Below are 23266 nucleotides of genomic sequence, written 5' to 3' on the forward strand. Positions count from 1 at the left end.
GCTGAGCGGGAGCACGCTGCGTGCCAGCGCGGGGGACAGGCGGCCGAGAGAGCGCAGAGAAGGCGGCGGCGGGGTCGGTCGGCGGCCGGGGGGGCGCGGAGCCGCCGCAGCGCGCCGGCTCCAACATGGCTGTGGCGGCCGGCGGCGGCGGCGCCCCCTGGCGGCGGCTGGCGGGCGCGGCCGGTCACGTGAGGCGCTCGGGGCCTGCTGCCGCCGCCGCTTCCCCCAGTCAGAGCGGGGCGAGCTGAGGCAGAGGCGAAGAAACAAGATGGCGGCCGGTAGCGATCCGGAGCGGGACGCCGGCAATTCGGATTGAGCGCTCGGCCCTCACAGCTCGGCGGCCCCCCTCCCCGGCCCGGATCCCTCGCAGGGGGGGGAGCTTCCCCGTAGCCGCCTGTCCGGACTCCGAGCGCCCTCCCGAGCCTTCCTTCCCCCTCCCTTCCCCCCTCGGCCAGCGCCCAGAGATGCGGGGCCGGCGAGGCAGGCCGCCCAAGCAGCAGCAGCCGGCGGCGGCCACCGCTCAGGCGAGCTCCCCGGCTCCGCCTGCCCCGGCGGGCCCCATCGGGGGGCTGAGGTCCCGGCAGCGGGGCAGCAGCCGCGGCAGGTGGGCGACCTCGGCCCAGGCGGAGACGGCGGGGCCCAAGCAGAAGGGAGCCGGGGCTGCCCAGGCCTCTTCCCCCGCCACCGCCTCCCCCAGGGGGGGCAGCAAGAGGAAGGGAGGCAGCGGCGGCAGCAGCACCCCTGGTGGGGGAGGCAGCAGCGGTAAGGGTAGGGGCAGGGCTGGGGCTGGAGGAGCAGGGGGAGGAGGCGGAGGAGGCAGCTGCAACAGCCAAGGCAGGGCTGCCTCGTCCAGGAGGAGCATCAGCAAAGTGGTGTACGATGATCATGAGAGTGAAGAGGAGGAGGAGAGCATGGTGTCCGAGGAGGAAGAGGAGGGAGACCCCGAGGATAACCAGGACTCCGAGGAGGAAGAGGAGGAGGAGATAATGGAGGAGGAAGACGACGACGACGACTCTGACTACCCCGAAGAGATGGAGGATGAAGACGATGCCAGTTATTGCACTGAGAGCAGCTTCAGGAGCCACAGCACCTACAGCAGCACCCCAGGTAGAGAGTCAGTGGGATGAACTAAAACAAGTCGAGGGCACCCCACATGCTCGCTCTAGGTTTGCACATACAGTCCGCACGCATTCTTCCTTCCGTGCGTGTATGTAAGGGATGCCTGCAAGCACTCACAGGGAGAGGGGTATGCAAATTAACAACTGGCAACCCCACGGATGCAGGGAACATTAGGAGATGCTTACAAACACATGCACCGAGAGGAAGGAGGGAGGGAGGGCAGTACATGCTGTAACAAGGGGATGCCTTGCAAATGTGCATGGAGATTCTGGTGACTGCAAAAATGCATGACACACCAGAATGTGTTGCAAACAATGTCAAAAGTGTATGGAGCGTTCACTTAATATTTAAAAACAAGGGAAACGATATGCATGCCTTGCAAAGAGGTCCTTTCAAATATATACAGGAAAGGATGGCTTGTGCTTGCAAATATAACTTGATGTTAAAAGGAAAGGAAGCACATGCGACTCGAAGTGGCCTAAAAAAACCAAACCAACCGTAAACACTTTTCAGGCTCTTGGAATCAGAGGTATAACTGGATCCAGCATGTACTGGCTTTAAGACAAAACTAGCTTTCCAAGGAGGGAAATGAGGTGCATTGTTCAAAATGGAGATTGCATTGTTATAGTTTGGGGAAAAGTGCACTGGGCCTCATTGCAAGGGTGTAAACCTAGTTTTAGTTAAACACAAAGATTAAAAGGTGGAGATTGAGTCAAAAGTCTTGGGTTTAAATACTGCATTTATCCTAAGATATGGCAACCTTTAAAACTCATGTTGCGGTTAAAACTCGTTAAACATCATTTTAATGATTTTTTTTTTTTTTTAACCTGTAGTGGCAAATTTGGGCTCAGATTTTTAAGGCCTGCACTTTTGTTTGTCCTTAATTAGTTCATTAACCATGTGAGTTTTAAGCTTCAAATTTTTTTTTTATCTGAACTTAAGCACTTCAGATTTATTTTAATTCATTCCAGAATGGAGTTCAAGCTTAGGAGGGGTTTTGGGGGGGATTTTTTTTTTTTTTTTTTTTTTTTTTTGGAAGTCTCTGAACCAGGAGAGGAGTTAAACTTGGGGATAACCTAGGAGTGTTTCTGAACTGGGCTACAGGATAACAGCTGTTATACAAGTATTAGGCCAATTTGGAAGGGAGGAAGAACAGGTTGGTGGTGTAAATGCATTGCATCTTAATTAAAAAAGGAGTGTAGTTTAGAGTAGTTAGCTGATGACGTTTTAGAAGGGGGAAGTACTGGCTTCTAAATGTGTCATTTGTTTTTATTTTGGTGAGTTAATGGTATCAGCTCATTATGTGACTTCATAATAGTCCTTTAAAAAACTCTTTGTCTATATATATATATATATATAAAAAAATCTATACCCATATGCTCAGGAACCTGAATGAATCAAAATAAGTACATACATTGCTAAATGAATTTAATTTAGAAATAATTTTTTTAAGGTGCTAGTTTACCTGTTGCAGGGATGTTCTGCAATCAAATTGAAATTTTTGAAAGATTGAAATTACCTGAAAGATTGAGGTCTGGCTTCACAGAAGAAAAAACCTAAAGTACTGTCTTGACTTTTAACTCTTCATTTTCTGCTTAGTGGTCGTAACTTTAATTTTTATTACTTTTTTTGAGATGTTTTTGTCAGGGAAAGAATATTTTTATGATTTTAATTGGCTAGTTCAGGAAAATATTTTTTACATGATCATCGAAGTTTAAAATGAGTTATACAGAGTATGGGTGTATTCAATTTTTGAAATGTACTTAAGTGTTTTGGCAAATAACAAGATACCTCTGTGTGCATTGTTGTGCAAGCATAGACAGGTTTTATGTGGTATTTAGGTGTATCAGAAACCATTTTGATAATTTAGATGTTTATTTCTCACTTGGTCAGGGTAACTTCAGTTAACTTTTTAAAGATAAGTTTGAGTGTGTTTTCATCTTTATGTGCTTTTTTTTTTTTGTACTGAGTATTTGATAGTTAAAACATCTGTGCTGTTATTTTGGCAATTCACTGGCAGTTCTCATTAGTTCAGTATTTGCCTAAAGGTCTCCCTCCCTCCTTCCCTCTCTCCCAGACATGCTGTTGCCCTTTTCCAAAGAAAGGACGAACTTTTAATTCCATCAGCTCAGTCTATGTCTTTTTTTTTTTTTTCTGCTGAACAAATACCTACGTTGTGAGCACTGCTACACAGTGATGGCATTAATTGAAATCTTAGTCTTATCATAATCCAGGAAGAGATACTTGACATCAGAACAGCATTAATAGGCAGGGGAAAGATTCACCCAACCTCAGAATCTTTATCAGACAGCGGCCAGTGCGGAGAAGAGTGTTAAGAATAGGGCAAGCGTAGGGTGATACATCTTCAGAGTTCCTCCATGGGCTCCAGTGCTCTTTGGCTCTGGTGCATGCTGAGCCAGAATTGCTCTTTAGCTATGTTTAGATATGTTCGGGTTTTTTTCTTTCATATATTTGTCTTTAAACCAGACAAATGGTGCTATACAGTGACCAAGTTCCTGTGGTTAGCTGGAGGGCTTGCAGGAGTGTCTCCTCCATTGTTGTAAACTGGCCCCTGGCAGAATCGTGTGGTGCCTGCTGGGTTTTTTTCCTACTAGAAGAGATGATGAACGATCGTTCTCTACTTGTGTGCAGCCTGAAGTACCACTGCTTTCAGGATGCAGTCTTAGGGGCTGAAGAGTTTATTTTTTGAGACCAGGTTATTGAAAAATTGCAATCCCAATCAAACTCTCCTATCAACCAAGATTTTACACTAAATCACATCCCATTTAAATGGGTGACAGGCTTTTTACAGTTTTTCAAACTTACATTGAACAATGAATTGAAAGACAATGTAATGTCTCTAGCCGAGAAAGGGTCAGTTTTTGTGCTCTACTGGGGAGTTGACGATATATCTAGAACTTGGATGTAGGAGTACTTTTTTACTCTATTATTATTAAAATATTTTTAAAAGTAAAATCTTCGGAATAGTAAAATGCCTTTGATATAACGCTTAATAATGGTAGAGTGAAAGCTGATTGTGTGAATGTGTATGATGCTTATCATTGCTTTTTCTTCTGCTGGACAGACTTTTGGTAGAGGGATTGTGTGTGTGCGCGTCGTGTCCCTTCTCTCATCTCTTCATATCCTCAGAAGGTAGATATACTTTTAGGACAGGTATCCTATATATCTTGTGTTACTAAACATTTTTGCCATGACCTGTCCACTGTAAGTTCTGCTGTTAGGCTTGTCACAATTGCATTATAGATATCAAGCGTTTTCCATATGTTGCAGAAATTTTAAAAAAGGATTTAATCGAGATGCCTGGAAGTCCTTAGTTTTATCTGTTTCTTGATTTTCTTCATGAAAAACTAGCTTTAGGAAGAACTATACATCTACATTTTGGCTGAGAAGATAATCACTCTGACAAGCAAATGCACAAGAGTGGAGTTGTAAGCCAATACATTAAATAAAATTTTTAGAAGGATTTTGCTAGTCTGAGCATTGACAGTGATTGACCATAACTTCTATTAACCAGTTACTTCACCAGTGTCCTTTTATCTTCAGAATGAAAGAATTTAACTGGAAACGAGGTGCTGCATTGTGTATGTCTCTGCTAATTTTGTCTTAGCATGTTTTCATGCTCTTGAATTGTTAAAGTGGAGACATTGAGATCTGACAGTAAGATACGCAGCCTCTTTTGTCTGTCATGCGGGAAGATTTACCAGCCTCCCAAACATCCTCCCTAGAAATTGTGTAGATAGGCCAAACCAGTAAATCTATGGCTGATTCTGTTGTATTGACATGTAAATTTGCAGTTTATCTGAAGAGAGCATTTGTCACTTCAGTCATCTTTCTAGAAGCTCTGTGCAGCAAATACTGAACCATTATCAAAATATGTGTGTTGTAAAAGGTAGAATAATTTGATGTACTGCAGATGAGTTTATTGTGCAGACTTTTTTGTAGGTCTACAGTAAAATTCTGTAGCTGACCATTGTATTGCATAGAAGTGGTGTAAGGTGAATAAATGTGGATTTTAGTAGATGGGGGGAGCTCTCAGGGCTCACTAACTTCTGAAATTAGTTACAACTTATCTCGAGTATGTCCCAACTACGAAATTGTCAGAATGTTCCTGAAAATCTTTACATTAGCGCTACCTCTTTCTTCCGCGCCCCCGGGTTGTACATGCAAAAGTGCTGTGACTTTGAGTACTTCTCAGAATGACAATGTGGGATCTCCTCTGCAACTGAGCTTGCATTAGTTATCCAAATGTTAAAACGATGCCTTAGAATGTGGGCTGGTTTTATTCCTGGCTCCTACTGGGAGCGTACTGGTGGCCATAGTGTTGAGAAATTCAATTCTTAATGTAAAATTATTAGAGAACCCTGGTTTGATTTAGAAGTGTACTGCTGACTGATGTACAAACTGAAAAAATAAACACCCAAAAGTTGTAATGTTTTAAAACAGTTTGTAAAGAACATAAAGACCTAGTTTTTTACAATACAAGGCAGTAGTCAAACTTAATTTAGGAGCACATGTTGAGAATTTCTGCGATATGAGTGCTCTCAGGAAGATGCTCTCGGGATCTAGTCTAGTAACTGGTTATTTTTTTGTTTGTGCTTCAGCGTCCAAAGCTTTTGTGGTGCTTGGAATGTCTCATTTTTATTGTTGGTTTAGGTTTTAAGTTTAATCTGGCTTGTGGTTGTTTTTTTGTTTTTCTGGGCAAAATAAATAAATTTGGGTTAGGTATGATTGTTGCAGAGCAATATTCAAATTGGAGCTGCATTTACAAGTAGTTACAAATGCATCTTTTTCAGAATTTTTTTTCTGGAAGAGATTGTTTGACTTGTGAATATTAGAAACGTATCGATTGTCATGTTGACATTTTTAAAAGGGGGAAAAAAGTGTTTTGTGAAAGTCAAAGCCTTTAATTTTGGCCCATCCCAATAAAAAGATTTTGATTTTTCTATTTTAGTACTGCTTTTCATAATATATTCTTATTTTATGTTAAACTGATTCATTTTACTGCTTTTTCTTCTTTAGTGTGAGCTGAGCAAATGCTCTCCCAAGAGGCTGGCTTTTAATTAAGGAACCAGTTTGGATATTGCTGTGACAAATATGTAGCTATATTCAGTTTATACGTTCTACTGTGGAAAAAAAAAAGAATAGGAAAAAAGAAACCAGAAAAAATGTTCTCTTGTGTATTTTCATCAACTATTTTCAGTTTTCTCAGTGGTATCTAGCAAGAACTTGTGTGGTTGCTGTACATTCTCATTTGAAACTTGCCTGGTGCGACGTAGTAATATGAGACAGCAAATGTGTGATTCTTGTGTGTTTATTAAAACCAAACAAAAATGGGACAGTCATAGTGAGTATAGAACGGTAGTCAGAAGCCAAAATTTCAAGGAAGAAGGAAAGCATAGGAGAAGGCATCCTCTCCAAGGAGTGCTCGTGCTTCCAGGACACCATATAACTGCCAGTTGGTCTTTATGTCAAGAAGTTTCTCTAATGATTCACGATCTGGACAGCAAAACCAACCCCATTCTGTTTTACTAAAGATGGACTTTTACATAAAAGTAGTGTGCTTTGACTTGACTTGTGGAACTTGAAGCCAAAAATTAGTCTCTTACTGGAGGCAAATTCAAAGTTTTTTCACTTCCTAGGGTCAATTTTGTGGAGTGTGCCTGTGAAAGGCTTGTTTTATTTTTTTATTTTTTTCCCCCTCGTGACAGATTACTGAAGTATCTGAAACTCATCGGTCTGTCTTTTCTCTCTCCTATAGTCTATCAAGTTTATCTTCTCCACTGCAACTGTGAACAGGAACTCTAAGCTGGAGTCATAGTGCCCAAGTGCTGAGAAATTATGAGGAAAGGAAGGTTTTTAAAGAAGAGAAATGAGACCAGTTGCAAGCTTTCTAATCAATAAATGCAGGAACCAGTGTTTATTTTTTAGGTCATACCAGTGCAGCTACCACTCTCTCCCTGTCTAAATAAGACAGTGGTTCTGACAGAATATTAGTTATGTGGGACCTCCATCCACCAGTCGGTTACTTGAAATATGTTGGGCTGAAAGTTTACTAATACTATACATCTAGAGTGAAGGGATATCTTACACAAGTGAGACAAAGCACAACTGGGTTTTGGTGAGTTTAGGCTACATGTGTATGGTAACTGGAATACAACTAAAGCATGAAGAGTATGAAAGTCGTATTTAGTGATGGTGGAACCTTTCTGTGTTCTGGACGCTGATATAAATAGTTTGTTTCGATACTCTGTTTTAAAACAGTCTACATAAACCACAAAATAATCAAAGATGGTTAAAGTATTTTTAAGTTCCATATCCTCCTGTGGTAAAGAGTTAAAGAATAGATGTGACTTTCCCTTTTCTTCTTTCAGTCTGTGAATGAAAATGAAGACAAGCTTTTTGGTCTTTTCCAAATGTAGAAATGAAATGGAGTTTAAAAGGGTCAGCATTTGAACTGAATAGGTTGAATAGGTGGAAGTTAAAAAAAAATAAATAAAGCAAGGGTTTGAGTTTTTAAGCACTTCAGTAAATTCTGGTTTTGGGTGCTCAGCCTGTTACTTCAGTTCAGCAACTTCATTTTATTTCAAATATCATTAGTGTGTTTTGCTTAAATATTTGTAATATAAATTATTTTAATAGATTATGTTAAGTGTAGACTATAATTATCAATATCTATAATTAAATGTGCCATGTGAATAAAATTGTTTACTCTTTAATCTTAATTACAGGCAGCTCTTCAACTAGAGAATTCAAAATAGGGAGAGGCAACCATTGCAGACTACTTCATCACTTTTGGAGACAACTAGTGAGGAATGTGATTTAAAAGAAGCGTATGCTAGATAGAAGTATAATGCTGAGACACTCAAGATGATCTGGATCCTGTAACTAGTCCGATCGTGGCAGCAGAAGGCTGTTGGCAGATCAATTTATCCAGCTAAATAAAGCTGTGGAATTTGAATGGAGTAGAAGTGGACGTTTTCTCTCTTTTTACTGGCTCAAACTTGAAGGTGGAATTTGATTCAGGGATTTGGTTAGTATGCAGAAATGATCTTAGAAGTGTACAATTTACGTGGAATAAAACTCGAGTCTCTTTTGGGAAACTTCAGTGTGAGTAAATTGACTTTCTTTAATTTAGAGTAGATAACATCTAGATTTAGTTTGAAGTCCAGTCAGTCATGTGGTGGTGTTGCTAAAGAAGTAACTTCTGCTGGTGCACCTGCTCTGGAATCCTCTTGGTGTTTTTTGTTTTAGGCAAAGTAGCACATATTGCATTTTCTACTTAAAACAAAAAAACCTGCTGCTACGAGAAGACACTTCCACAAATGGAAAATTAATCAGGACAATTCATAAAAATTATTTATCCGAAGTTAAGCTATACAAGATAAATTGAAAACTATTAATTACAGTAGGTGATGTAGTAATACAAAGTTAAGAAAAGAGAGCAACAGTGTAATTCTGTTGACTGCTCCATGTGGTCATTGCCCTGAATTTGTTATACTATTTCACTTCCATCTATTATTTTAAATACATATTAAAGTAACATACATGTGTAGTGTCCCAAATCAAAACAAATGTTTGTTATTGTGTAATCATCATTTGTATAGTCTACACAAGCTTGCACTTGTCTCTTAAATATTTAAATTGAGGTAATTAAATTGATTTTTTTAATCAATTTAATTAAATTTCAGTTAACACTTTTTCTCACAGATAGTACTCAAAATGCCCTGTGGAAGACAAAATCCATGACAAATGACAACAAGTGAAAAAAAAAATGTTGTCAAATCCCAGAATCTTTAAAATAATTAGAAGTAAAATAATTAGAATGTACAAATGTTTGAAGAGACCAAAGTTGGGGGTTTTTTGTTGTTTTGGTTTGGTTTTTATCTCTGCCAGTGAATGTCAGATTTAAGCCTTAGACAATTCGCCTTCTGGAAAAGAGAACATTTTCCCTGAGAGTAAAGAGCTTGAAAAGTTGGATATGTTTATTGTAGGAAAACTTTTTTCAAAATTTGAGGAAATTTTTTTGTGTGTCTGAAGAACAGTTGGTAAACATGAACTGTGATCTTCCAAAAACCTTCACAGAAGTCGAAATTGCTTCTAGTGTGAGCTGTCTGGGATGTCGGAACGCTGCAGATAATTAGCAATGAAGAAATTACTATCAGAATTGCAGACAAGCCTAGAGTCCTTGCTTAGTGTTCAGAACTGCCTTCCTTCAGCTATCTGAGCTCGTGACAAGGGAGGAGTTAGCTACCCGAGCAGTAGTTGTAAAAGATTTCAGAGCCAAACCAGAGACTATGGCACTTTGACGTCATTGCGTCATATTCCATTGGCCTATGCTTTTAATCGAAGTTCCACAGCCACTTGGAATGCTTCAAGATTTATGGGCACCTTGGCAGAGAATGTCCATCTTTTTCACCGGAGATTAGACTGCTTGGTTTTGTTGGTTTGGTTTGGAGTGGTTTTGTGGTTTGGTTTTTTGTTTTTGCTTTTTAAGGTATCTGGAGCATTTCTGGAGATTGCAGTTTATTCATCAAATAGTAACGCATTTAAGCACAAATTGTTCGGAATTTCTGAATTTCCAAATCACACTTGGTGATTCTTCAAAGTTCTGGACTTCAAGTTCTGTTCTGCTTGGGTACAACAAATACCAATAAGAAGTTGAAAGTGAAATGAGAAAGAAAAAAAAAAAAGAGTGTAAGAATGTAGAAAGATTTGAAACACTATTCCACCAAGCTGTTCAAGAAAAATATGTGTGGGTACCATTTCTTTCTAAAGCATTCTGCATCTTTGAATACTTTCCTTTTTTAGCTCTGGAAACCAAATTATATGCAGTGCAGAATTGTTGAAAGCAGTTCAGTATCTGAAAAGAGAAATGATTTGAGCTCTTGAGATATGGTGTGTGATTTAGAGTCTGGATTGGGAGTGTCGAGTGGTACGGTACCGTAGCTGTGCTGCGTACCATGAGACACGACACAAAGTACTGGACAAATGAAGCCTGGGTTTTGCAATGTGATATGTTCTTGCTTATTGTCTAAAGTATTAGTTTTACAATTACTTTTGAAATTTCTGTGCTTTATACCGAAGCAAACTTGAAAATATCTAAATTTATTTAAATAGGAGATGAAGAGTGGTGCGAATAATGCAACCACACAGTTACATTGTGCTTGCACCAAAGTAGAATTTTTAGTATGATGTTGTGACATCCTTTGTGTCCTGATAACACATGTATTCTAGACTGCTAATTGTACCAATATGTTCCTTTAAAGAGGAAGTGTTGCAGAACTTACATTTAACTTTTTCAGAAAGTATTAGGAATGTTTTGGTTTACAGTTGGTTTTTTTGCTCCTCCTGGTAGTTTGATCTAACCAATATACCAGTGTGTATCTCTTGAGAGAGACATAAACAAGGATGGCATATGGGGAGTCTGTTTTGTTTCCATGAAGAATAAAATTAATGCATAGTACAGTTATAACTTTATTCTCAGTGTAGAAAATCTCAACAAATGGAAATAAGGAGTCTTTCCTGCTTTCAACAGTGTTCCTTCCTTCTACTTTATCTTTGTCTGAAATTACTGGAGGGATTTGTCACTTCTGGTTAATTTAGGTAAACTAGGGTTATCGTTCTTGCTGCTTGCTTTCTTGAAGGGCTGTTTCTTTTATGGCTTTACTTGAGTGATGGACACGTTTTTCTGCTACAGTTGCAAACGCTGACAAGAATCCTAGTTTATACCTCTGCCAGCTTTTTGTGATATCTGGACTGAGCAAAGACCATTAGTGATTTCAGAATCTCTGTTCTGCATTGCTGTTGTCTTGCATGACCAGCTACTAGGACTGGTCCTGCAATATTGAAGGAAGATTCAGGACCCTAAACTAGTTTAATCTGTGAGTTTGCACGTATGTGTTTTTTGCTTTGGGGTCTTTTAATTAAAACAGCTCTGGTTTACATGTACGTGATTTTGGATCATGCTGCTAGGAAAGTTGATTTTAATCTAGATATTTCTTGCTGTAACAACACTTGTTTTTTGCTTGGCTGTGAAGCTCCCATGTGTTTGTGTGTTTGCCGTGATTAAACATTTTCCCACTGATTTGTGCAGAAGCATATTGGAAGACAGTCATACAAGCATTCTTTCGTTTTCCACAGTCAGAAGTCAAACTTAACTGAATTTGGAAATTTATTTTTATATGCAAATGATGTTGACCCATTACTTCTGTAATGGAAACATCTGGCAGTTCATCTTCTATATCGTTTCAGAGTGTCTAATTTGTTAATAAGATTTCATTCTTTAAAATTTGAGAGGGAGAGGTGTATCTGGTGTCATCTTTCCATGCTAGCTAATCATTGATTTATTTTTCTTCTGGAATCGTTTGGCAAACTGTCTTATTAAGCATCAAGATGTTTCTTAAAGGTAGCTTTTCTTTTTGGTAACTTTCTTTTTTCAAGGCATTAAAGTTTTGATTGTGATGTTTTCAAATTCAACAGGATCTGTCTTTGGGTATCTGCCTTAGCAGGACTCTCTTTTTTTTTCTTCCCCTTCAACTCCCCATTAGTATTACTTCCTGTATTTATGGGGCTATTGGAGGGAGTAGGGTGGGTTGAGCAAATGCCACGGAGAACAATTTCCTCCTAATGGTGATGTCCAAGATGACTGGAACTTACTTTATCTCTTAATTTCTTGAACCAGTTTTGAGGACATTGTTATGCACAGAATGTGATAGAAAAATTATTAATGTGAAGTTTAAAATGCCAGAGTACTGGTTGTGTCACTCTTCAGTCTCAGGTGACACAATGCGTAATGTATGTCACTCTTTATTAAGGTGTGCATATGAAATTGCTGGAATGGACAGCTTCGTTTTTCCTTTGGATTTTCTCAGTGAATAAAATGCATCCTGCCAACCGCTTCGCTGCATAGAATTGTTAATTATGAAATTTAGTTCTTGAGCAGAGTCTTGGTATGCTTATCAGAGGACCTAAAAGCAGTTTTCATCTCGGTTCTTCTTTAAACCAAGATGATGGTTTGGTGATTAGTTTATGAGTTTGTCTAAACTTGGTTAAGTTGTGGTTTATTTTTTTTATTAAAAAAGGCAGTAGGTTTAATGAGTGCAGTTTAATACTTTAACTGATAGCTGCAAAATGGTTACATGTAGCTGGATACTTTTTTGTTACTTTGATAGTAGATTGAAATATTTCGCGTGTCTAGTGGCACAATGTACAGAAACTTTTCGCTTTTGTCTTTCCTTCTGCTTGGCATCAAGGATAGTGGAATTAAAGGGAAGAAAGTGTATGTAGCATCTCATCTGAATTAGTGTCTGAGACTGCATTAATTATACTCAGTGTCATTGTTTTTTAGGTAGTGAAACAGCTCTTCAGATTAGCTTTTTGTGTTAGGCTTTGTTCTACCTCCATCTCTTTTGTGGTTCTCTCTCCTGTTTTATTGAAGCATGGGGTGGTTGTTTTGTTTTGAAAAATTGGGAGTTCCTGAAATACTTTCATAAAACATCACATTTAATTTTTTCCCTCACTTGTAGATATTCAGGAGAAATATTCTAGTTAAGAAGCAGTGAACAATGTGATTTAGATTCTCTTTTGTATTTTAATTTGGTTGAAATTGATGTCCTAAGACATCTGCTCGAAATGATCTTTGCTGTGTACTATTGCTGGATAGGATAATATCTTGGAAAATTTTAATACAAAATAACTGTTGTTTGAAGCTTGATGCTTCAAGTTTAAAGTTAAAATTCCAAGAAGGAGCGATGAACTAGTCATGCTGAATAAAAATTAGAAACAATTCTAAATTAATATTTTAGCTGAAGGAAATGTCTTTTTACCTAAACAATTAAAGTTCTATACATATTAGAGATTCAGTAGATGTAATTATATGGGAAATGCAACTGCTCTGTGTCTAAAGCAAAACTTCAGATATCTTGTGTATTTTATTTTCATACTGTTAATTAAAGTATAAAATTATTAGCTGAATTATCACATTTATGTAAATTATGAAGATGTGAATCCTTAGTTTGCAATTGTTTAGAAGGTTTGACACAGTCATTGATAGTAGAAGTTTAAACATGTTGACCCGTGAATGGCAAAATTCTTATTGTTGTTTTTTATTCCAGGTAGGAGAAGACAAAGAGTACATCGTCCTCGTTCTCCAATATTGGAAGAAAAAGATATCCCACCCTTGGAGTTTCCTAAATCCTCAGAGGACTTAATGGTGCCTAGTGAGCATATAATGAATGTTATTGCCATCTATGAGGTACTGAGGAACTTTGGCACTGTTTTACGCCTCTCTCCTTTTCGTTTTGAGGACTTCTGTGCTGCTCTGGTAAGTCAAGAGCAGTGCACACTTATGGCAGAGATGCATATAGTGCTTTTAAAAGCAGTTTTACGTGAAGAAGACACTTCAAATACTACCTTTGGACCTGCTGACCTCAAAGATAGCGTTAATTCCACTTTGTATTTCATAGATGGAATGACGTGGCCAGAGGTTCTGCGGGTATATTGTGAGAGTGACAAGGAATACCATCATGTTCTTCCTTACCAAGAGACAGAGGACTATCCGTACGGACCAGTAGAGAATAAAATCAAAGTTCTGCAGTTCTTAGTGGATCAGTTTCTTACAACAAACATTGCACGTGAAGAGTTAATGTCAGAAGGTGTTATTCAGTATGATGATCATTGTAGGGTTTGTCACAAACTTGGGGATTTGCTTTGCTGTGAAACTTGTTCAGCTGTGTACCATTTGGAGTGCGTGAAACCACCTCTTGAGGAGGTACCGGAAGATGAATGGCAGTGTGAGGTGTGCGTAGCACATAAGGTGCCTGGAGTAACTGACTGTGTTGCTGAAATCCAAAAAAACAAACCATACATTCGACACGAACCTATTGGATACGACAGGCATAGACGAAAATATTGGTTCCTGAACAGAAGAATCATTATGTAAGTAAACTAACCATTCAGTGCTTTCTGAACAGTAATATGGTACTGAATGTATTTATAACATATTCTGTAAGTTGCTGTTGCCATCTTAAAATTGTTCTCTCTTTGGGTAAGACCATTGCTTGCTGTTTTGTAAGTGAATTTGTAAAGACTGTGTAATTAATCCACTGATTTTTCTTCAAAACAAATATTCTCATAATCTGTATATAAAAGGGGGGGGGCGGGGTGGAATTAGGCCTCCGGCTTAATTTTAGGGTGCCTAAAACACATGAATGTGTAGAAAATAAAGGGAATTTTGATGGGAACTCTCCAGCTTCTTGGAAGAGTTACTGAAAAGTAGTTAAACTCTCCTTGTGATCACATGGTGTATAGGACACTAGTTTTGGTATACTATTGCCTACTCAGATAGTATTTGGCTGCGAGATACTAGTACTACTTTGATGGTCTGCCTTTGAAGCCAAGACTTTCGAGGCACTTGAAGATATTCACCACATCTATTAACTAGAAATGTGGAAAATTTTGTATGTGAACATTTCTATAGGTGTAAACAAAGTCAAAATAGAAAGGCAGGCCTGTCTTCAAGCAATATACTTTGAATATTTAACAGTTTCCTGTTACTGGTTGGTCTTGAGATAGTAATGTATCTCAGAACATTAATAATAGTCAAACCCTTGTTAGTGAGGGCATTGTGCCCTGTTTTTTTTACCTGAAAAGTTGAATCTGAAATTATAAAAATACTTCTACGTTTTTCATTGGAAAATAGCTAAATACTGGGTTTTCTTATAAAAGACTGTTCTTATGTAATTGTTCTCATAACAGAGGAGAAATAGTATTTAAGTGAAATCAATGGTATCGTTAATTTAGGAAAAATAAAGAGATTTTACTAGATTTCTTGAAATAGAATTTGCCATTCTGTGTTGTGGAGAAAATAAGCCACAGCTGGATACCTTAACAGAATTTCATACCGAACACATTACAGTGAATGTTAAGATATTAGCCAGTGTCTTTAAAAGGAATTGTGAGGGCTGTTGGTGGTGTTACATCTTGCAAACAAGGCAGTTCTAAGGAGTCATTCTAGTCCTTTAAAATATAGGGCCCTTTCTCCAAGGTATTGTGTGGTCATGCTTTAAGTATGAATTATCGCTGTTCTCCTTTCATACTTGTAAAAAAAGTGCCCATGTTTGATTATTTTTAGTTTCTCCAGGTTATAAATGCCACAGTAGTGTCCAGTAATCTTTTAAAAGATGCAGGGCATCTTTTATAGTCTTACCTTTTTTTTTATATACTCTATGTTTATACTCAATCACATGCTCTACAGTACGTGGTGTATCATTGAGACGGTTCGGCGGGATGTCATGGTCAGCCTGAAGCTCTTGGTACCCTGGTTCTTCCATTGCCTCATACATAGTTTTCTACCTTCTGTTTCCAGAATCACAGAGTGGTTTGAGTTGGAAGGGACCTTCAAGATCATCTAGTTCCAACCCTCTGCCATGGGCAGGGACACCTTCCCCTAGATCAGGTTGCTCAAAGCCTTGTGATTTGAATGTTTGATTTTCACAAAAAGTCTGGTTGTGAAGGACATGTAATTGATATTCTTTTTGCTCTAGTTACATGTACTTTAATAACTTATAGGTAGTCTCCTCTGTGCATGGTTTTTGTATCTTTGCTTTCAAACTCTTGAAGAAAAGGTTTTTATGAAGATGGGTTTGTCTTGCTGCTCTACTCTACTGACAAAACGATTATATTCTGCTTGCCATTAGAAGTCTGGGAATTAACATGAAAAAATCCAGGTAGTCACTCACTCAGGAGGCAGTTTTAAGATAAATAGCCAGGCTTTTTTCCCCTCCAATATGTAGGCAGGTTGGTAATTATTTTTGGCTAAACTTGATCTATGAAACAATACCTTTTTCCCAGTTAAGTGGAATATTTGATGTTCAGAAGGTTTTGATACAGGCAGTACTTCAACATACTTTAGACTAACATAAATCATGCAGGTGCTTCTTGATCCTTTGAAATCTACACATGTGAAAGTTGTTTTTCTGTAGTACGGTGGTAGTAATTTTTACTGCACTGGAAAAGACATCTTCAAAGGTTAAATGTATGGAATTTTTTTTAAATGATTTTGCATTCCTGTTAGGAGTTCAGTCAGCAAATTATTTGTTTCAGAAATCATAAATCAAATTTTATGAATGTAATTTTTCTATCTTAACTGAGATTTATTTAAAGAGAAAATATGTCACTATTCCATTTCAAATCAGAATAGACGAGAACTGTAACCAATACAGCAAAAGGAAAACTTTTATTAGATTTTCCATTTTACTGATTTTTTATTAGTGATTAAAATATTTCAAAACATAAATAGAAAAGTATTTTTATGTTTACAAAGACAAGAAGAAATGCAGTTCTTCCATTAATTATTTCCTGACTTTCTTTTGTATTCTCACGCGGATCATCTAGGTTGAAAGATTCTTTCCCTGCTCATCCCTATCCTTCCTGTTGCCGTTAGATATTATGCCTTCTGCCAGTGTAAATGTACCTGTGCATGCTTCCAAAACAAGTTCTTTCTGAAGTATGTGGTTTGGATTAAAACTTTTTCAAATCGTCCCAATGGAGTTGGAAGAAAAACCAGATAAGACAGTTGTTCTGGCAGATCTGCAGCAGGAGTACTCTTTAACAGTGCAGTGTGGGATGCACAGAATCAACAAATTCCACTAGACTTCCCATGGAATTTCGACGTGATTACATTTATGTATGATGTGCCTTAAAACTTTATGCTAAAGCCACTTCATAAGGGGACAAAAGTATTTACTACATAACTAGAATAATTCATGTCGATATTGAACTCTGTACTTTTCAGTTGTTAGTGCCCTTTATATCCAGGAAGCATGCTATACTGCAGAGCCAACCTTTTTACATATATTTACTGGACAAGATCAAACCACACCTGATACCTTGGGTATCTGAAGGATAACTTAAGGGATAACTGCCAAATGCTAAAACTTTAGCTTAATGAAATGATACTATCATATCAACTTTATTAAAATGAATAGTGTACTCACCAATGCCATGTGATCAAATGCATCAGAGGAAACTAATAGATCTAAAAATAATCTGCACAAACACTGATTTGAAATCTTGCCCGGGTGGATTAGAGAACTGAAATCCTAAATTCTTGCTTTTTTTTTTGTTTTCCAAAGGGTTTTTAAGGCTTTTTGCTGCTTTTCCCCTCTCCCTTTATAAATGTTACAAACCATCGTACCACTGGTTTTCCTGTCTTTTAAAATGTTTTGTAGGCTTGTTCACTGATGCTTTTATTTCCATGCTCATCACTTGCTGAGGGCTTTTTTTAAACCCATCATTGTGGTTTTGTTTCTATTTTCCACCTCCTCTGTCTTTCAAAGATGGAAAAGTGAACACTGAGGAGGTCTCTTCTCATACATTCTCATGAGCAAATATAAACAAGAGCTAAAAAAAAAAAAAAAGGACAAAATTAATTCTTGAGTTTTCGTTTAAAGCTGTTAAATTTAGAATGATGTCTCGGGGTCAGCTGCATTTGTTTTGCTTGTGAAGGTTATGTCTGTAAGTTAAGTCAGGAAATTTAGGACTTGCGTTCTCCTAGTAAACTGCTGCAGTGTTTTTGACAAGTTATCTTTCTAAAAATGTGGAGATACATTTGATTTATCAAATGTCTATGAAAGAAAATAATGAAACATTGTTTGGCTTTCATTTTGATAGCAGAAATAGGACACATACAACTCAGGAATAACAATTTGTATCTTTTTTGATTGTCAAAAACAGTTTCAGCTTTTTTTCTGCAAGATTTATTATGCTATTTATGATCTTAGTGGGTCTTCCTTTATTTTCTCCAATTAATTAAAAAGGTTTTGCATCTTCATTTGAATAAGATTACTTGAAATAATTTGCTGAGTTCTCAGTTTGTAATTGTATGAGCATGGAATTCAGGAAGGGGTGTATCTGCTTTGTTATTACTTTATTTGACAGTTTCTAGTATCTTCTGTGTTGTCATTTTTATCAGTCTTATAACTTGCCTCTAAAGCCTGCCAGTGAGTAGTTCCTGGCAGCCAAGGAGCCTGAAAGAGGTAGGAAATTCTCATGTGATTCTTTTCTCCCTTGATTAGCCTCATCTAACACGTGTGACTCAGTGAGTCCCCTGGAGACTAAGTAGCCCTGTCCAGCACTAAGGTGGTAAAATCGGTCTGGCTTGTCGGAGAGCACTGGGAATTAGTCCTGGTGTAGACTTGCATTTTTTCCATCTTCCTTTATGCTAGCCTGTCTGATTTCTTCAAAGGGTAAAAATAGTGTCCCTTTAGCCAGTGCAAGAAGATGTTGAGGGAAAGTTAGCTGAAATCTTATAATTGTTAGTTTAAATCTTAACTAACTTTGCCAAAAAGGATTGCAGAGAGTGATTTCTGCTGTGGTTCTTTGACTGAGTTGGTTATGAGCACTGCAAGACTTCCACTGGCATACACCTGAGTCTTGAAGTCAGACCAAAGATGAGTTTCATGTAGGCATATGTAACAAGCAAGCTTGATTTTCTATCTGTGCTTTTGTCAGGGAAAACTCTGGTTCCTGAGTTTCTGTTACTAAGTTTGTGATAGCCTTCAATTCAAGAGACATTCTATGCTCAAAACCCTATATAAATGAAGTAGAGGGGAAAGAAAATACTCTTGGATAGCCTTATTGTCCTGGAATATTATCTGAGCAGTTCTTTAAAGGGTAGGACTCGAATCACGCGTGGAAAGATCAGCTCTAGGTGCCTTCTGCAGATTACTCTCTTTGTGGTCTAATGTCTTGATTCTTCACAGCGTGCCTCTGGGTTTTATTGGCCTGGAATATTGCATACTGTTACTGGTCCTGAAGGCTTTTTCTTGAGTTATGTGGGGAAATTGAAGATAACAGCTAATTGCTTTTCAATCCAGTGGAATCTCGTAACACTGTAATAGGAATATTTGATGGGAAAGGAAAAGACACATGCTTCTTGGGATTTTTCAGGTGACATACACACGCATTCTGGATGCATTAGCATAGCTGTAGCAATTTCAGATTTGCTAACCGGGGAGAAAGTCGAAAAAAAAAGGAAACAATTGGATTATCACCACCAAAATTTAAGCAAAGTGTACAAGCCTCTGTGCCTAAGCTGCTTATCTGACAAATGGGTACTAGCACAGCCTTGCTTCAAGGAATGATGAGACTATAGAGCATTCATGCTGTTACATATCTAGGTCATATACAAAGATGTATAAATGGCATCTATCTAGCAAATAATCATGTAATGAGCTAAGGCTTCGAAATGAAAGGTTAAAGTTCCCTTTTTGGTGAGTTATTAAAGTACAAACTTAGTAACAGCATTACATTCTGCAGTCCGGTTTGTAAGGAGCAGAGCAGCCTTACAATTGCTGTTCTGCCAGTGGCTTGCTCTCACCACTTCCATTGGACATTTGCCAGGGAAAATTCGGAAGGCATACTTGCCTTGTCCTTTTTAGTTAAGCATTTTGTTTCATCCTTTTCTTTCCCCTTGCTGTATAAATCTCTATTCTTGCATTCTCATCTCCCATTCTTAGTTTTTGCCTTTATCTTCCTTTTCTGTGGCTTTTGTTCACAAACAATAACAAGGATGCTGTCATTCCTGTTATTTTTAGTAAATAACTTTCTTGGTTTAGAGAAAACGTGGTTTAAATAATAATAATTGTTCTTTAACATGGAAGTCTACAGGCATAGAATATTCCATAGAGTCAAATGATTGTCAATGTTCAGCTGTTACTTTTTGCTGTGTAGCATGTGGGCAGTCTTCCTGAAAGGAGCTGTTTTCTGAGAAAACTTGTCAAACTTAACCATGCTAACCTGTTAAAACTAATGGAAAATTACTGGCAGCCTAGAGGAGTAAATGGGTGAAGTAGAATTAGTTGCATTTCATGAGCAAAGGCCTTTATGAAAGAAATGGTATTATTTCTTTGCAATCCTCCAGGTTTTATCATCAAAACCGAAAGTCTGATTTGTCGTGGTGATTGTGACAAATCCGTAGTTGAATTTTGAGTAATGTTGTCATCATTAACTTCATAACCACTTTATTTTAGTAGTGTTCTGATTGAATTGCAAATATTACAGTTGTTTCGTAAATAGTATGTGGAAAATGGTAGGTAGACGGTCAAGTTGCCTTATGGTTGTTTGGCTAAATATCTGAGGCAAATTTTTACTGTCTTAAATGCACAGGCCATGTGGAGGGAGCCGTTTGAGAGGAACACAAAACCAAACCTTACAAGGGTAGATCTTCCAACCTACAGTCAGCTTTCCATTCCTACCAGCAATTTGTTTCAGGATTATTACTGAGCCGTAGGTCTGTAATGCTTTTGCAGGTAGCACAAGTGTAGCAATGACTTAGCTCCTCTTCCACATGTGAAGGCCAGGCTGATAAATCCTTGTGTCACGCTGGATGGTGTTCACAGGATCAGGAGTGCCAGGATGCGCTGGGGAAATGAGTGGTTCCCAGAGCCAGTCTGAATCTGGCCGCTGCTGCTGAATGGGACCACACAAGCCAAGCTGAAATCAAGCAGCCTTCTTCAGAACTGCTTGCAGCAGCATCCTTGTACTCTCCAGCTCTCAGGGAGAGCCTGTTACCTGAGGTATTTATGGTGCTTGCTTGGGTCTCGTGGCCCTGCTAGATGCTTTTGACACTGTGGTCCTCCAGTCGTTTTGTCTAGTGGTGTTGTGGAGTACCACAGATAAAAAAATGTGGAAATCCCTTGATCTTTTCAGAGGATTGTATTATGATTCTTTTGTCCCTTACTGGTGCTGTTACAGGTGAATGCTGGACAGATGCTGATATAAAATATTTTAAGAATGTGATGTTCTACACTGAATTTCATAACTTTGCTATTCCCTAAATATGCGGTCAGAAACACTACCCTTTATGGATTCTGGAGCTATACCCTCTCTCATTGCAAATTGTTCGCAACTTAGTAGTAGATTACTGGTTACAGTAATGGTAAATATGAGAATAAACCTTGTTGCCAGATTGGACAAACCAGTTTTAAAGTGACTTTTCAAAAGCTTTCCTGTGGAAGTCATCAGGAGAACTGAGGGAATGAAGAAAAGGAGGGAAGTGAGAAAGGAATATTTGAGTACTAAACTGGGTGCATATTAACTGTCCTCATGCAATTTGTTTATTCACACTCAGGTATTGTTCTCTGCAAAAAGTAGGCTGATACTAATTTTTGTCATTTCTCCAGATATTTCAAAATTAATATTTTCTTAAATACTCTTACAGAGAGGAAGATTCAGAAAGTGAGAAGGATAAGAAAATCTGGTACTATAGCACAAAGATACAGCTGGCAGAGTTAATTGAATGCCTAGACAAAGATTACTGGGAAGCTGACCTATGCAAAACTCTGGAAGAAATGCGTGAAGAGATTCATCGGCACATGGATGTGACAGAGGACCTTACTAATAAAGCAAGAGGCAACAATAAGTCTTTCCTTTCTGCAGCAAATGGTAAGAATATTTTGTTTAATGAGAATAGATGTTCCACTTTTGAATCAAATTCTAGTTGGTTATAAGAAGCTTATTGAAGTTAATGGAGAAGCATCATGTAGGTGTACTGGCATGGCTGTGTATGCTGACTTCTTGTAGGACTGTGTGTCGTGTGTTCCAGGACGTCCTGAATCATTCACATTCTTGATATGTTCAGGGTGTGCCAGATGGTCATCACTCCAGGTGTTGGAGTGGAGCTGTGATAACTGTCAAATGGTTTTTGATGTACTGCCTTTTTATATATATATGCGTGTAATTCCTCATGAACATTTTACAATCTGGTGGCAGTCGAAGTAGCAAAAATATTAGAGCTCCAATATTATGGGAAGTGTGGAAGAAGACCTATCTCCTCTGCAGTTCCCCACCAACTTAATTTTTCTGCCTTGGAGCAATAAATAGCAATATAAATCTGTGAAGGTTTGAACTTTGGTTCAAGGGCAGAGATGAAGATTAGATATTCAGGTTTAAAAATGGATTTAATTCATCACTATATAAATGCATTACTCAGAAGAAACAATTCCAAAGATTTAATTATTGATTTCTCAAAGTGAGGAAAAAGTGGTAAGAACTTGGATGTTATCTTTTGTCTCATTTAAAAGAAACAGTATTTATGTCATGTTATTTCTGCTTCGTGGCTCTGTAGGTGGTGGTTTGCTGTTTATTGATGACAAACTTTCTATTGCAGATGAAATTTTGGACATTATCAGAGCACGAAAAGGAGAAATAGTGGAAGATAAAAACACAGCAGATGATGAAGCAGAAAAGACCAGAAGTGACATTGATAATGACCAGACAGATGCTGAGAGAAGCAAGGAAGAATCTGGAGACCAAGATAAAATTGAGGAAACGTCCACTGAGCAAGATATGGAAAAAGTGAAAACAGAAGGTAAAGAAACTATGACTGTACTTTAATGACTTCATTTAAGCAAAGGGAATCTCTAGTTAGGATCCTCACACTTCTTGAATTGTTAATGTGATTTTTTTCTTTTTTTTTTTAAGGAATAGGTGATATTTGTCAGTTCCTTTGTGGTTGTATGTTGTAATTGATTTCTTGTTAAGTAATTTCAGTGATTTTCCTACTTTTCAAGTTAAATACAGCTAGCTTATAGATACATTGGCTTGAGATACAGGTGGCACTTACAGGTTGTGATCAACATGTTTGTAGTAAACAATATTACATCATTTTTAACATGATTTTCCTCATCAGAATTCGTTTGTTCTTTGATTCTGACACAATACTAAGAAACGAGGAAAGGAAAAAGCTCCATGTTTTTCAGCTTTATCAGACAAATCTGCTGAAGTTGCTTTCTAGGGATGATGCCAAATGACATCCTAAGACATACTAAAGAATATCCCTAAAGTTTTGTTGTGCGTTTTACTGTAGAGGCAACAGTCGTTGGGGATAAAAGTAACTCTGTGACATCAAGCACTGATGACAACACCACAAATCCTTCTGCAGGAGAGACTAGTTGCTCTGAAGGGAAGAATGCAATGGGGTGTCAGTCAGAAACCCTTGATAGCAACAACGTGGCAGAGAAGAAGGTGGCATCAGAGCTCCCTCAGGAACTCTCAGGTACAGAAGGCACTGTTACCAATGCCTCTGTAATTTGGGGAATCTGTTAAGTTTTTCTATCTGGTTTGT

At 38.3% G+C, this 23266-nt stretch overlaps 1 protein-coding gene across 5 annotated transcripts in view; it reads left to right on the forward strand.

Moving 5' to 3' along the window:
• The first annotated feature begins 464 nt into the window (after positions 1-464).
• BPTF (bromodomain PHD finger transcription factor) overlaps positions 465-23266 on the forward strand; it is a 56982-nt gene continuing 34180 nt past the window's right edge. For 3 of the 5 annotated variants that reach the window (XM_086624229.1, XM_086624230.1, XM_086624233.1), the window contains exons 1-5: positions 465-1107; positions 13254-14076; positions 21362-21585; positions 22310-22510; positions 23009-23197. In XM_086624229.1, the coding sequence (XP_086480355.1) occupies positions 465-1107; positions 13254-14076; positions 21362-21585; positions 22310-22510; positions 23009-23197 (2080 nt within the window). Of the gene's footprint in view, positions 1108-13253; positions 14077-21361; positions 21586-22309; positions 22511-23008; positions 23198-23266 lie in introns of those variants that run through there. The other 2 variants (XM_086624231.1, XM_086624232.1) reach the window with 2 other exon arrangements.

Source organism: Tauraco erythrolophus, chromosome 20 (assembly GCF_009769465.1).
Source record: "Tauraco erythrolophus isolate bTauEry1 chromosome 20, bTauEry1.pri, whole genome shotgun sequence".
In the NCBI taxonomy this organism is placed as follows: domain Eukaryota; kingdom Metazoa; phylum Chordata; class Aves; order Musophagiformes; family Musophagidae; genus Tauraco; species Tauraco erythrolophus.